Source organism: Accipiter gentilis, chromosome 19 (genome assembly GCF_929443795.1).
Source record: "Accipiter gentilis chromosome 19, bAccGen1.1, whole genome shotgun sequence".
In the NCBI taxonomy this organism is placed as follows: domain Eukaryota; kingdom Metazoa; phylum Chordata; class Aves; order Accipitriformes; family Accipitridae; genus Astur; species Astur gentilis.
In genome coordinates, this window is record NC_064898.1 from 8,255,495 (window position 1) to 8,270,435 (window position 14,941).

Consider the following 14,941-nt stretch of genomic DNA (forward strand, 5'->3'; position numbering starts at 1 on the left):
CTTAGCTAAAAAATCTCAGATTTCCCCTATGTATGAGCTATTCAATGGACAAAGCATGTGTCTTTTTATACTGACACAATAACTTATTTCTATATTCTCAGTGAAATGAGACACCATTTTTCTGCTTTCCAGACTTCAGATTTTCCATAAACCAAATATATCACAGGAAATAGGAGATTTCTTCTGCACTCAAAGTTGGTAACAGAAAACAACAAAACACTGGATTCAGGTTAACAGTTGAAACATATCAAAGACATCCTTTCCTTGATAAACTCACTTCAAAATATGTGTTGTTTATACATAAATTCCTTAGCAGCCAACAGTTTTTAAATTGATATGTCAGTCTAATGCAAAAAGCAAATTTGATAGATACTTTAAAAAATATATAATTTTCTTACGGGAAGAGCTACGCAGGACTTTAATACCAGGCCTCCTAAATAGGTACAGCAAATTATCAGAGAAATGAACACAGCTTTCTTTTAAAATAACGCTAAATTATGACACTGGGCTTTGAGGCATCAATTTAACGTAACAATAGTTCAACAGAAGGAACTATTCATCCAGAGATTTCCTAGTCTTTCCAAGATGTGGGAGTCATTCCTCTTTCCTTACAGAGAGGGAAGCTGAGGTGGACAAGTGAAATGGTTTGCTGACAGTCCCAAAGCGAGACAGGGAATGGACAAAAGCTGATCTAGGTGGTCTTTGGCTCAACAGACCTGCCTACCACCCCCTCCTCCAAATCAACAGGAAACGGTTTAGTGGAGTATCACCCTTCTGAAGCCTCGGATGGTCTCTTACGGTTGCAAAACGCCCTTGCATTGACGTGTGTGTGTGCGCGCGCGGGGCAGAGGGCAGTTTGTAGTCTCCATAGGCTGCACATGCGGCTTATTCCACCCCATGTGCTCTGGTGCTGCTTTCCCGTCCTGCACTCCTTTAGGGGCTTCCTAGTCCCAAAGCCTCGCCTCCGTACCACTGACTCCGGGAATTCCTTTGTATTTCCTTCTCCAGAGTACTGGAGAAGAAAAGTGCTTCATTTGTTCCCTCAGGGTAGGGGTTTGTCACGGCTCCCTCAATTTTTTTTTTGCTCCCCACACAGGCATTTTGGGAAGCTACCCTTCTCCTCGCCAGTTCCAGAGTCCCTCATTTTCTGCACCAAGCCAAGGGCTTTGGATGCGGGTGGTGTTCCTCCCACACCTTTTCTTTCTGTCTGGAGGGTGAATCATTCAGGGCGTCTGCGGCAGGAAGGGCAGAGCTGTGGTGCGGGTATTGTTATGCTGGGAGATGCTAACAGCTACTGTGCCAGGCCTTTGATGAAAAGATAATTACAGGCCAGATTGATGGTTGCTGGATGCCCTCACCAGATGCCAGGGCTTCATGTGTCCTGCATTACCCCCTTCTCAATTTCTCCAGGATCACAAGAGCACTGCCTACGGATGCCTAAAAACTTTTCCTAAAATTTTGGAATCAGTTGGCTGTGATGTTCAAAAGCCATCTGTGTTGCATCTGAACAAAGTGATGCCATCAAGCTGATTGCAGGGACTTGAAAATTTGGCCAATTCATTCCCAAATGGAGAGCACAACTGGCTCACACTGGTGAAATTCCACACAAAGTCCCGACATTCCTGCAGTCCTCTCAGGCGCTGCCTGGGCTCCAGCTGCAGTCAATGATTGATAAGAAGTGTGGGGCTGGGGGCAGAGTACATAGGAACACGGGTCCTTGTGAAATTCAGTTTTGAACTTTCTGTGTGAGGGCTATAAAGGCAGTTTGAGCATCCAGAATGCCTTACCCAGTTAACGTGAGCCTGGGTTCATGTTTTCTCTGCAAAGCTGAGGCAGGTTCCCAGTCAGATTTGTCCTATTTCACCTACTTTGTGCTGAAGTCAAATGTGTTTCTGGAGTACCAGCCCTCAAGTTCTCTATACCTTTGCTGCCTGAAAAGGGTGCTGTGATAGATCCTCATAGGCATAGTCCTGACAAAAAAAAAAAGCATATCTAAACCGTAATTAGAATTCGGTTAGTTTATTTTTTCACCCACTCAATTTTTGAAGCGATGAGCCTAACTTTGACTGCCACAAATGTAATTTTGCATCACGGTTAAAGATATACATTATATTCACATATAGGTTGTGTTACTGTCCTGGAAGACTCAGAACTCCTGTTTCTAACTGGTTTTGCATTGGTGATTTTGGAAGAATGATTCCCCAGTATAATTCTGCAAAGAAAATCAATATATTAAAACAAGAACATTTCAGTGATGTTTACCCAAGACTTTTTTCCTTGCACATCATTCATTTTGTGTCACAGCTGTTTGTTCTAGACATGTCGTCCTAGTGAAGGATGTCACTGTCAGCAAATTCTTTATGTCTGTATGCTCATACACACCTATGTTCACATGTTCATAATCATTTCACATGCATGTGTGTTCCTCTTTTTGAAAAAAAGACTAGCAGAGGACTAGATATTGCTGATGATATTCTTGCTTTACCTTTCTTTTTCAAGTTCTGAATGGGTTCAAGCTTTTACTGGCTACCAGTACTGTGTAAAGAAAAAGTTCATCCACCCACATCACCATTATTTGGTTGCTAGGAGTATTTTTAGCAGCACGATTTGGTAATTGGTTCCAAATACAATAGTTTAGGAGTCACACTGTGGCTCAGCAAACAGTGAAGCAGGAGTACAGGGAGGGGACGAGGCGATTCACAGCATTAGATGCGAGGGGATGGAACTGCACAGAGCTCCTGCTTCCCTCACTGTCACAGGTGGGTGGAAGGAGAAAGAACGTGAAATGGTGGAGCCACGGTCCCTCCCACCGTACCCACACAGCAGGGCAGACAGCTGCTCAGGCAAGTCAGGAGGCGAGTGCTGTAATCACCATAGATCCAGCAGAGTCACTGAAGCAGAGCCATGAATAAACACACTGACCCTTAGTCATGGTAGATTATTATCTCTTGGTCTAGTCTGTGAACGGATTTGCTCATACAGACAAATTGTATTGTTCTTTTTATGCAGCATCTTTCCTTCTGTAGATACTTTGCTGTGGAGAAGATAGCTGGGAGGAAAGACTTGACTGATACACTGTAATCTCCAAAAAATTTACACAGATCAAATCATGTTTTAACCAAGTTGTTATATAATGCCACAACCCAACTGATTTCAATTACCTTATTATTTTTGAGGAACGTGATTTCTAACAGTTTGGGTTTCTAAAGGCTAAAAGCAGAAACAGTCCACGGAGTCTCCTCATCTGTGGCAGACCAGCCGAATACAGGTACTTTCTAGAGAGCAGATGCAACCCATCTCACCTGTACCTGCTGCTCTGCTGGTGGGAACTCAAACCCAGCAACCCTGTGCAAATGCATGAAATTCAGAAGGTGCAGCTGGCTGGAACCAGGAGGTGAAATAATGCAGCTGAGTCCCATTCCCAGATGGATTGGAATGCAAAAAGAAAACAAACGGTTCCAAAGGAGAAAAATAAATGAAAATATCTCTTTTACCTAGATTTAAGAATGTGGATGACAACCAAATCTTACGAAAGAGTGTATCAGCACAGAGTAAGCAATTTTTATCTTGATGCTGTTCCTTTAAACCAGCCTGAACTTTGTTGGGAAAAGGTCTCAAGCCATTGAGCAATCTCTGGTTTGGGCAATCATGTTGCTATGCTTCATCGGTTAAGCACAGCAGTAATTCAGAAAATGAAGCCATGCTGCATCTGTCATATCGTTTAAAATTTACTTCAGTTTTGCAGGTATTTGAAGATTGCAAAATGAACCACGTTACCCTGCAATATTCTGCCGGCGTTGGAATCTGCTCTGAACCTAATGGGTTTCTTTAGCTCCCCAGAGTCAGAGGTTTCCTCCCCCCTGCAATATATTCCAGCCAATGACACTATTGAAATTCCGACAGTAATTTATATACAGTAACTGGCTGCCCTCAGATGAGACGCTAAACAATTTCTGTGCACCAGGCTGCATTTTTCTCATGAAATGTAGCACTCTATTGGCAGTCACTTCTCCTCCCAAACCAGCATCATTTATAAGCACTATTGACAGTCTGCATGGAAGGCTTTTTTTTTTTTTTTTTTTAAAAAAAAGAATCATGATAAACAAGCTCAGATAAATATCCTTAGATAGGACTGTCCATGAGTAATATTACTTACAAAAATAGTCCCCATGGCTTGGAAAAGGCTGTAAATATAGCTCCCATTCTGGAAAGACAGTTATGCATAGATTTCTCTTTATATGTGCTCTCGGTCCTGTTGAAGACACTGGGACTAGTCGCATGAGTAAAGATAACCATGTGTCTTAAGCATCTGCAAGACTGACATTTTCCCTGCCAAACAGAGCGCCTCTACGACGAGCACCTCTCTGTTTTGCAACAAAACTTCAAGAATTTTAAAGTATTATTTCAGGACTGCAGGCTTCCTCCATGTTAATGATCTAAAGATATACGCATATATATATATATGAATATATATAGGAAAGCTTACTTTCTTTTGTTCTTACTCTGTATTAGTATACCCTCGTTATGGCTAGTGTGTGTATCTGTCATGCTGAGGGGTCAGAGCCAGCCTCCCACTTCCAAACATTGCTGTATTTGGGTGTGTGGGGATTATTTCTCATTGATAATTGTCTTTATTAAAGTAGACCATAGAGATATCTAAAATCAGAATATTTCTGCTTTCAAGAAAAACAGGCTGAGATCCAGGCAGCTCCATCCATAATGAGGTCAAACACAAGCTTTGCATCCAAAAACCCTTTGCAGCTTGAGCCTGCATTTTTGATCCAGATGTGAATTCCCTGGCTGCCCTCCTCCAGCACCTCATAGCGCCGCTGACACGATAAAAAGCACAAAAAATAAGTAACACCCCCCCCCCAAAAAAAAACCCCAAACAACCCAATCCAAACCAGAAACCAAAAGAAAAGCCCAGATAAGCATCGACAGTCCTGCCACTTCTCGTGTGCGTGTAGTTTTAGTTCAGCGTGGAAGGAATAGTAATAAAATATTATCGTCACGAAACACACACCTAAAATGAGTTTGGGGCCGACGGGCACCTCCAAGCTGCCTACCTCAACCTTTTTCACCTCATCAAGCGGAGGCAACGCCATTCCCTCACCCCCTCAGCCACCCCTCTCCCGCAAGACCCAGCAAGGGGCTGTTTGTGGGGCGGGGTGGTTTGTTTTGTTGGGTTTTTTTTGTGAGGGGAAAGGGCGTCACAAGCTCTCTGTAAACCTAAGGAAGGGCACCCTGAGGGGACCGGAGGGCGGAGAGAAGGCCGCCCCCCCCCCCAACCTCCCCTCCGCCCTCCGGTCCCCTCAGGGTGCGACAACCCTTAACGGCCCTTCCCGCCCTGCCGACCTCGAGGCCCCTCCCCCCGCTGGTATGCGCCGGGAGGGGCGGCGGCGGCGGCGGCGGGGGGGGGGGGGGGGGGGGGGAGTGGAATGACGCGGGCGCCGCGGGTCACGTGACGCGAATGGAATGCCAACAATGTAGCGAATGTCCCGACTGCGCCCCGCACTCGGCGCCCGGGACGGCCAAGGGGGAAGATGGAGACCGGCCCGCGCCGTCGGGGTCGCCGCCGCCGCCGTTGAGCCGTTCCGTGACGGTTTCCCCCCACCCCCACTCACCCAGCCCGGTAAGGCGAGCGGCGGCGCTGGGCGCCCCGAGGAGGTGAGCGAAGAGGGGCGGCGGTTTCGCCACGACCGCGGGTGTGAGAGCTTCTTCCCTCCCCCCCCCCCCCCCCCCAAACTGCTGTGCCCTGGGGGGAAAGTCGTGTGGGGGCGCGAAGGCGGGTCGGTTCTTGAAGCGGGAGTGAGCGTCCCGTGTGTGTATGTGTGTGTGCCCCCCTCCCGGCGGCAGCCTCGGCGCTCTGCCCGCACCCTCCGACATTTTCCGGACACCCGAGTGACAGCCCAGCCCTGGCGGGGCGGGGGGGGGGGGGGTCCCGCCCGCCTAAGGCCTCTGCCCCAGGCCGGTCCGCCCGGCTCCCCTCCGCCGTGGGGACCGGCTCGGCGGGCTGCCCCAGCAGGCCGGAGAGCTGCTGCTAAACGGCCGGAGTTTATTTTGGGAGCTTTCTGCCTGCGAAAGGAGCGGGCTTGGGGCTGGGGGAGAAGGGGTTGGGGCGCCCGCGTTCCCCGGGGGTATTCCCGGCCGGCACGGGGGTTGGAGGCGGCGAGGCTGGGCCGGAGCCCGCCGTGGGGGGGGTGTCTGTGGAGGCGAGGGCCGGGGGCAGCCGAGCGGGGGCACCCAGAGCCCGCCAGGTCCCGTCCGGCTGCAGGGGGGGCCCTGTTGTTCGCAGTCAGCTGAAGGTCACTGCCAAAATTCAGCACTTCGCCACCCTCTCTCCTGCCTCGTGAGTGGCGGGCGTGTTGAAATACCCCCTTCCCCGGCAAAGGCACTCGCGCAAATGACGCAAAAAAAAAAAAAAAAAAAAAAAAAAAAGCTTATTTGGAGTGTCCAGGCTCTGCGGTCCGTTACAGCTGGTCTGCTGTGGATGGGGAAGGTGAGCTGTTTCCCACAGCACTGGATTGGGCCAGTGCTTATGGTTGGCAGTGGGATGCAGGCACAGAGTTACTTTGGGACGGTTTTGTTAGTAGGAAGAAGGAGAGAAGGAATGATTTGGGGGGAAGATCCTCACTTCAGTTCTTTTCACTTACACCGTGTGCTCACTGATAAAGGGGAGCACGGTTCGTATAATAATGAAATTCCTGAAATGCTCCCCTTCCCCGCCCCCTTGACAGCCTTAGACCTCCAGTACAAAGTGGATGGTCCCTGCTTCTGTGAATTTGTGATCCAAAAACACCGAAGCAATACCTGTAAATTGAGAGAGGGAAGGCAGTTGTAGCAGTTTCGTAAAACTTTATTCCTTCCTTCTGCAGTGATCGCTAGCTCAGCTCACTACAGCGCCTGCACAGTTATAGATAGGAAAGCAGCTCTCCATCTCAGGGTTTGGGACTTAGCTCTTGAAACACAACTGAGCTTTAGTTTCTCGCCTGTGTCCTCGCTCCACAGAGACAGTAGTAGCACATGCAGCCTGTTGGTGAATGAAGAAACGAGAGTGAATAGCTAGTGCTGCTGGGACAACAGACATCAGCATATAATTTCAGTGTGGTTGGTTGTTTGCTGCCAGAGCAGCTATTGGTATTTCTCAAATGAAGAAGAATAATCTGTTATTAAAAATTTTTTCTAACTTGATGCAATTAAAGTAATGCTGCGCTTATTTGATTGTATCTTCAGGATAATGAACAAGCTTCTAATTAGTGCAGAATGTCTAACATTTGGGAAAAAAGCCTTACGATTGTTTAGTCAGAATGGCTTGAAGCTCAAAAATAATTCTGAAAAATCGTTTCTCGTGATGGCAGGAAGGCTATTGATACATTCATGCTGTAGGCAAGGTGCAGATTAGAAGGATTTGGAGTTATCCAAATCCAGATGTACAGTCAGAAATGCGGAGACAGAATTAGACACACTACATATCTCTTAAAGCATACAACCCTTTTATTTTTTGCTAAAAATGCAAATCACAGGAATATTTTAAAAAGCGGGCAGCTTGTCTTTGTAAGTCATCTGTAATCTTTAATGTTCCAATTTCTTGGCTTACCTTACGTATTTAGTCAAAAACCCCTTCTGCAAAATGTGAAACATTTGCAGTTAGCTCCAACAACTTGCTGTTGTTGCTGTTCTCATTCATACTGTCTAAATGATCAACATTTCTTTCTGGTTTAGCAGTATTGTAAGTGTAAGCTGAAGAAGTTGCCAGCTGGCTTGACCTAGCATTATTAGACTCGAGCTTAGGCTAAAGGTCACAAAAGTTCTTTATGTGAAGCATGTGTGTAAGTGGGAAAGCAGTCCTTCGCTGCAAAAAGTGGGGTGGGGGGGGGTGGGGTTGCAAGCTTTTCCAGCGTGTCCCAGGCCTGAGGGTTGGCACAGGGACTGAAAAGGAAGAACAACAGATTCCTAAACCCAGCCATATGGTTCCTGCTGCTGTCAGGAAAGGAAAGACAGTTATAGACCAATTAATTGCTCTGTATCTTTTTAAGCACTAGCTAGTTATGATGTAATCCTAAAAGGGCTGCAGTACTATTGTTTTTTTCTTTTAATGAGGCTATGTATTATCTTTTGCTATATTCTGTCTAAGTAGAAAATATTCTGTCCTTGGGATCCTTCAGTTGCAATTGTCTTCGTTGAGAACAATGAAAACTTGATCTGTTATTGACTAATAGCTGATTTGTTATTTGTGGAAGTATCAAAATGTAGATGAACAGCTTTAGCATTTCTCTTAAAACAAGTGACAAACCCTGTCCAATGTGCATGTGGGCATTTATGTCACTCTTAGTTCTCTATGAGTTAGGGTTGCAGGATATCCTTAGAGAGTACCGAGTGGAGCTCAAGACCTTGAACACACTATAGGTGTCTTTTAGTTAACTGAGCATTTCAGTCTTGGCAAAAGAGCTTGACATGGGTTAATCTCAAGTGATTAATCTGTGCTCCTGCATTTCAAACTGGTAAACCATCACAAAAAAAGAGTCTGGGGTCTGAGTTCACTACTGCATTTCAGTCCTTGGTTGTAGAGGAAAGCTTGAAGTGGACCCTGTACTAATTAGGAAGTGGTGATGGGCTTCAGACATGAATGTGTCCAGATCCTCTTGGCCTTCACAGTAGTAAGCTGTTTGTTTGGCAGTGAGAAGTTATGGTAAATGTATGGAAATGGTTGTTTTGTTGGGAAATACTGTAGCTATCACAGGAAGAGTTGCTGCAGTGAGTTGAGTTTTAGTATGAGCATATGAAAAAAAAAATCAATACTTTCCGGAGAAACTCTTTCCAGTGATAAATGTGCTATGATCAGAAGTGACATTCCTTTTAAAAAAAAAAAAATCCAGTCGACTTCTGAGGGACGGAGAGGAACATACAGTGTGTTACCATCTTCTGTATTTGAAAACAACTGAACCAAATTCTAGCCTTCTCAACAAAGTGGCTTGAGCACCATTCAGGAGTCGCTTTGCAAGTGCTAATATCAACAGCAGAAGCAAACTTGCATGAGCAGCATCAATAGTGAGATGACATTTCTGATTAAGCTATCTTTTTAATCCTCTTCTGAATGCACCATTATTTAATGTTTCTATTATGGTGATGCCACAAAGACTTAGTTAAGGTAGGATTCTTGTAACTTCATGCTGCACAGAGATTGCAAGTTGCATGGTAGCTCAGCTGTGCTGCATAGTTCTCTGCTGCATGTCAGAAGAGGTGCTTAAAGCTATCTCAAAGTCTTTTCTTTTTTCTGTGTTGGGATGCTAACTGAGCTCGTTCTGCCTCTTCTGCTGTTACTGAGTAGCTCCATCTACGCCTCTTTTCCCTTTCTTCCCTATAAGGCACAGCTAATGAAAAATCATATACTCCCCCCCACCCCCTTTTTTTCCCCCTCCTCCTTCCAGTTCTGGGGAGAATTCTTACCTTCAGGCTTTGCTAAGATATTCATGTGGAAAGGCAAAATATCTTGTCTTTCTGTTATTCACTTTGTTATTGAAATACTAGAAGTTGCTATGGTTAGAGTCATCAATATTTCCATTATAAATCTTTTTCATAAACTTCTGAAACTGAGCTCAGCTAGTGTAAAACAAACAAAATCTTGAGTGGGGGAAAAACATTTCATGAGCATACTCTTCCCTAATTATGAAATAGGATAGGCTTGTCCAGCATTTGGTTATGCAATTGGGTGGGAAACTTGCCGCAGTTAGGTACTGTAAAATTCTTAAATGTTGTTGTTTTTAAGGGTTTTATTTTCATTTATTTTGAAAATGAAGCTTTAAAGAAAAATGAATTATTTATTGGTTATGTTGAGAAAGCCTTTTGGAATCTTATTCTTGAAAACAGATAAAGTGAAAATCATTAAAGGGAATCCAGCTGTGACAGCTTAATAGGTTAAACTGATTCACTTTCACTTGATTAATTGTCATACTGTCCCTTCAGAGGCATTTACAATATCAACTTAATTGCATGTACTTTCTATTTTCTTTTGTTTCAGACACTCTCAGTCTGCAAAATGATGATTCCAAGGATTTTCATTTTCTGTAGGAAATGTGAAGTTTGTGAGCTGAAGTAAAACATTGGCAGAATTTTCTTGAGAATTTTGCCTTTTATTTTTCTCTTCGAAGGATTATGTTTACAAGAAGTTGATACCATCAAGTGACACTTTTTGGAAATAAAGTAATTTAAAAAACCTAAGAATAAAGCTGTATTTATGCTCAGAGAAAACTGGATTAACAATGAGGCCAAAGACTTTTCCTGCTACGACATATTCTGGAAACAGCAGACAAAGGTTACAAGAGATTCGGGAAGGTTTAAAGCAGCCATCCAAATCTTCAGGTCAGGGACTACCTATTGGACCAGGCAGCGAAACGTCTCTGGACCCTAAAATTTTAATAGGGAAGGATGCTGCAAGGCAGCAGCAGATGAGACAAACACCTAAGTTTGGACCATATCAGAAAGCTCTGCGAGAAATTAGATATTCTTTGCTGCCTTTTGCTAATGAGTCGAGCACTACAGCAGCTGTTGAAGTGAATAGGCAGATGCTCCAGGAACTGGTGAATGCTGGTTGTGATCAGGTACGTATGAGTTTGGGCGGGGGGGAGGGAGGTTGTCACTGCCTTTAAAACAAGTTTATACTTGGGACTGAGGAAGGGCTATTGATGGACGTTATCAAGCTTGCCAGCTGACAAAATGCACCAATTTCTTTGGCAGTTTTGTTGCTGTATGACTCGCAGAATAGATGGACTTGCTGTGGAGAGACGTGCCTAGTATGGGGTTAACTCACGTTAAAGATGGTCATGGTGACCTCTAGGATTCTCTTACGGTTTCTCCATTTGATGTATAAGGGTGAACAGGGTAGCTTGGCTTTTTTTTTTTTTTCTTCCTTTTTTTTCCCCCTCAATACTGGAACAACTGTTAGCTATGAGTATTAGGGTGGAATTTTGTCTAGTACATCTAAAGTCAATTTGCTGTTAGAACCAACTAGAAGAAATGACAGAGACTGTATGTGGTCTTTGAAGAAGCTCACTTGCTGTTTGCCAGAAGCAGGTGGAACTGGCTGGATGTTCAGCAAGCAGCAGTGGTTGGGTGCATGCTGGGGAAGGGTTCCTCACCTTCTCTGCTTCTATCAAGAGGTGGTAGACCTGTCTCAGATAAGGGACTTGGCACAGAGATGCTTGCTTTTGTCATTCTGAGATTGATACTAGAACATATTCTTAATTCAAAGACCATTTGCCTGGTGCAGAACATGGTGTTTTTGTGTTGAGCTGCATTCATCTTGCATGTGCTTCTGGTGTTGGTATTGACTTTCACCTCTGTCCAGGAATAGTTCAAAATTTTGCTTTTTGGAGATGAAGTATGTTTTGGGTTCAGATTGTGATTGTTGTAGAAACAACTTTTTTTTTTCCTGTGTGATTGAATGCCGGTTGTTGACAAGCTGAAACATTTCCATTTATAGTCCTTGATATAAATTGGAGAGATTTAAAACCAAAGTGCTTTCAGTGGCATTTCCTTGATTTCAAAACTTGACCTCGTTCACTCATGTCAGAGTGTGAATCTCTTGACTGTCCTAAACTGTATTCTGAATCTCTATAACAAAACTAACACTAGGCATTATTATAAACAGTCTGCATTTCTCTGGAGCTATATAGACATTAATTAGTGCTGTTTCTTTTCCAAAGAGTTTATGCTATGTGAGATAATCAGTGCAAGAGTAGATTGCAGATCCAATGAGAAGTGCTGCAGTACAACTGAACGCTTCCTAGTCCAGTGAACCAAGATGCTGGTTTATTATAATAAGAACCAAATTATTTAACTGGAAGAACCAAGGGTTTTCTCTGATCTTAAGCATGCCATGAACACAGTGTTTTTTAGAATTCTACCCTCTAAATTTCCCTAGCTGTTTAGGATGAGAACACTCCCTGTGCATTTGAGCCAAGGTTAAATGAGCACAGCTGGATTCTGGATTGGAAATGTGCATTTGGTAGGTTACATGGACAAATTGTTCACACACAGAACAGGCTTGTTGGACTGAAATCTTGGAAAGTACTTTGAGCATACTACAGAACAGAAAAGTTAAGCCAATGTATAAAACAGAAATACCTAAGCACCTGTTAAAATGTCTTGGTATTAAAGGCAGCGTAATGCACTATATATGTAAAGTTTTTAATATTTTCAGCTATTTTATGGTATTACTTCTTATAGAGCACTGAGAATGATCCCAGTTCTGACTCTGATGTGGAGATTTTTGCTACCTCCTTAAATTTGGCTGCACATTTTTGGTTGCTCCCCCCCCCATTGGCCATGATCCTTCCATCCTCACATTTAGCTCTTCTCCCTAGCTGTGACTTGTTGCCTGGAGATGGCATATTGGGCCTATCCCTTAGGTGTGTTTGACACTCAAACTGAAGCATAAGCAGGATCACGTTTGGCTAGAGTCGAGACAGGGAATCCAAAACTGGAGTTTTGTGGCTAAAAATGCTGGGCTTCCTAGTGTGGGTCCAGGCCATATGAAGGTTGGCTGTCCTGGAGGGTGTTGTGAATGAGTGGAGCTTCTTGACATGGTGTGAATGGTATCTGGTCCTGGGGATGGCATGGTGTAGGGTGACAGACTTGATTACTGCCTCTAGATTCTTCCTTTCCTCCTGGTGCCTGAGCTGTTTTGAATCAAATGCTGAACTGTTTCAGAATGTAATTTGTAGTAAATCAGCCATCCCAAGCTGCCCTGTCCCTGCCTGTGAATCAAAGCCTTTAAATACCTACCGCATGGACATCTTCGGTAGTCCTGTAGGCCGCTAACAGATCTCTGATTTAACAGAGAGGTGAACTCAGCTTCAGTTTCTTTGGGAATGGTTTTATTTATCTCTGGGCCCGATCCTACTGTGAGGTTGGTAAATGGGCATTGAAGCCTTGTGCCCCCCCCACCCCCCCAAACGCCAGAAGCAAATGTTTGGAGGTTAAGGATTTCAGTCCATGAATAGCTAATGGTCTACTTGAGCCTTCCCCTACAGCAAGCTTACAGAGTACAAGATTTTACACCTCCTGATCCTGCTTCATGCTACATTAATGAGCTGTTCAGTGGCTGGAAGTGCCCTGAAATTGGCAAGTTGTCATAAGAAGCTCTAATCGTGGGTATTCTAGGAAGTTGTGAAGAATGAATAGACGGCTCTAACATTATTCAGTTTGATCTTATGTGAACTCCATTTTCAAGTTGGATTTGGGCTGATGCTTTTTGGTGTTCTGTTCTGGATGGAACAGTGGAGAGTAATGCTAACCTTCTGGGTAATCTGTTCTGGTGGACACCATGCAAGGATCAGGATTCTTCTTCAGTCTGTTTATTAGGCCACAATAAGGATTTTTGGAAGGGTGAAGGGGAGCATTGACAATTAAGGAGTATACATTTTAGAGGCTGGGGAAAGGATACTTATATTTATTATTCCAATTAGCTCCACTCATGTAGCACATCTGTAGCATGGTTAGCTTTTAACAGTAATTTTACATACTACAAGAGATGTTGCCTATTGGGTAACATAAAGGTAGGGTTTGTAGCTCCCTGTTCTGCCTAAGTGACTCTAAGATGAAATTGAAATTGGTTTAATTAAATAAGAAAGAAACATTGTAACATTTTATTACCTTATTCTTGCTCTATGAAAGACCCACACAGACAGGAAATTGGTTATAAGCTGGTTGGTAAACTTAAGCGTTTAAAATGCAGTGTAATTCATGAAGTAAATAAATTCCTGTCTTTCAGTTACAGTCATCATGGGTATTACATATGGAAACTTTTTTAAAAAAATTGATTAGGAAGTTGCCAGTGTCCTTTTAAGTGACCCACGTTCTTTCACTGAGTTTTCTTTTCAGCCATTGTGTAGCTTATGATTTTGTAGTGAAAACTGCCTCCCCAAACTTAATGGAGACTTTGCTGTTGACCTGAAGGAAGCCAGGATTACACAAGTTTGGTTTTTTTAAGAGATACAAAACAAAATTACCCACATAATTAGTCATAGTTCTTCTCAAATGGAGTAACTTGTCTGTTGTTTGCCTAAGTCATCTTTTCAACAGTAATTATTAGCAAGTTTCAGTCAAAAATAATTAGTGCAGCATAAATGGTTTTGAAACTTGTAGAACATGACTGCAAAAGGCTGGACCTCTTTTGTTGCAAAAGCTTGAAGCCAAAAGCACTGCTAATATACTGTTCTTTAGTAAATACAACTCCTTCGACTTAGAAGTGTAACTTGCAGTCGCTGCAGAGGGACAAGAGTGTGGAGCGGCTGTCCTGCAGGCTGGTAAACCACTGGAATCACCTGGGGCAACTGGATGGCGCTTGGGGTGTGGTGGTAAATGCAGCTGCTGTTGTGGATTGAATTTTTCCAATGAATAGATGCAATTGAGCATATGATCAGTGACATTCCAGCAACCTGAATGGGCTGTACTGTACTTACTGTACTTCCTTAGAGCATAAACAGCCACTGACATTGTAATTTAGAGTGGGCTGCAGCAGTTCTAGATGAACTGTGGAACATTACACACTTGCCAGCACCCCCACCACCCCCCAAGCAAACTTCTTTTCTTTGATCAAGGGTGCCTTTTCTGGGTGAAGATTTCTAGACATAGTTTGTTCGGGCAGCTGTTTTTAAGGAAAACTGATGTTTAGGGTTTTTTACCTCCAGTACCTCCAGTAACATGCATCATGTACAATACACAGAATAACTATGTGAATATGTGAAGCGAGGAAGTTCTTACACTTCATTCTTTCCAGAGGCTCTTATAAATATCTCTGAAATAAAACATGTACACCCCACCTGTGCCAATAGCAGAACATTCCAAAGGAGAAGATCTGTCCTTTGGACACTAATTATAGTGTCTTTCAAGGAACTGGAATGGTGTTTGTGGGTACTGTAATGTGTCTAAGAATATCAAG

General features: G+C 43.7%; 1 protein-coding gene and 1 long non-coding RNA gene across 5 annotated transcripts in view; one reads left to right on the forward strand and one right to left on the reverse strand.

Moving 5' to 3' along the window:
- LOC126048201 (uncharacterized) overlaps positions 1–14,941 on the reverse strand; it is a 566,030-nt gene that overhangs the window by 113,993 nt on the left and 437,096 nt on the right. The window lies entirely within an intron of this gene.
- The window catches only part of LATS2 (large tumor suppressor kinase 2), a 51,488-nt gene continuing 42,002 nt past the window's right edge, over positions 5,456–14,941 (forward strand). The window contains exons 1-2 of one of the 4 annotated variants that reach the window (XM_049822796.1): positions 5,456–5,667; positions 10,019–10,598. In XM_049822796.1, the coding sequence (XP_049678753.1) occupies positions 10,260–10,598 (339 nt within the window). In that variant the 5' untranslated portion in view covers positions 5,456–5,667; positions 10,019–10,259. Of the gene's footprint in view, positions 5,668–10,018; positions 10,599–14,941 lie in introns of those variants that run through there. The other 3 variants (XM_049822797.1, XM_049822799.1, XM_049822798.1) reach the window with 3 other exon arrangements.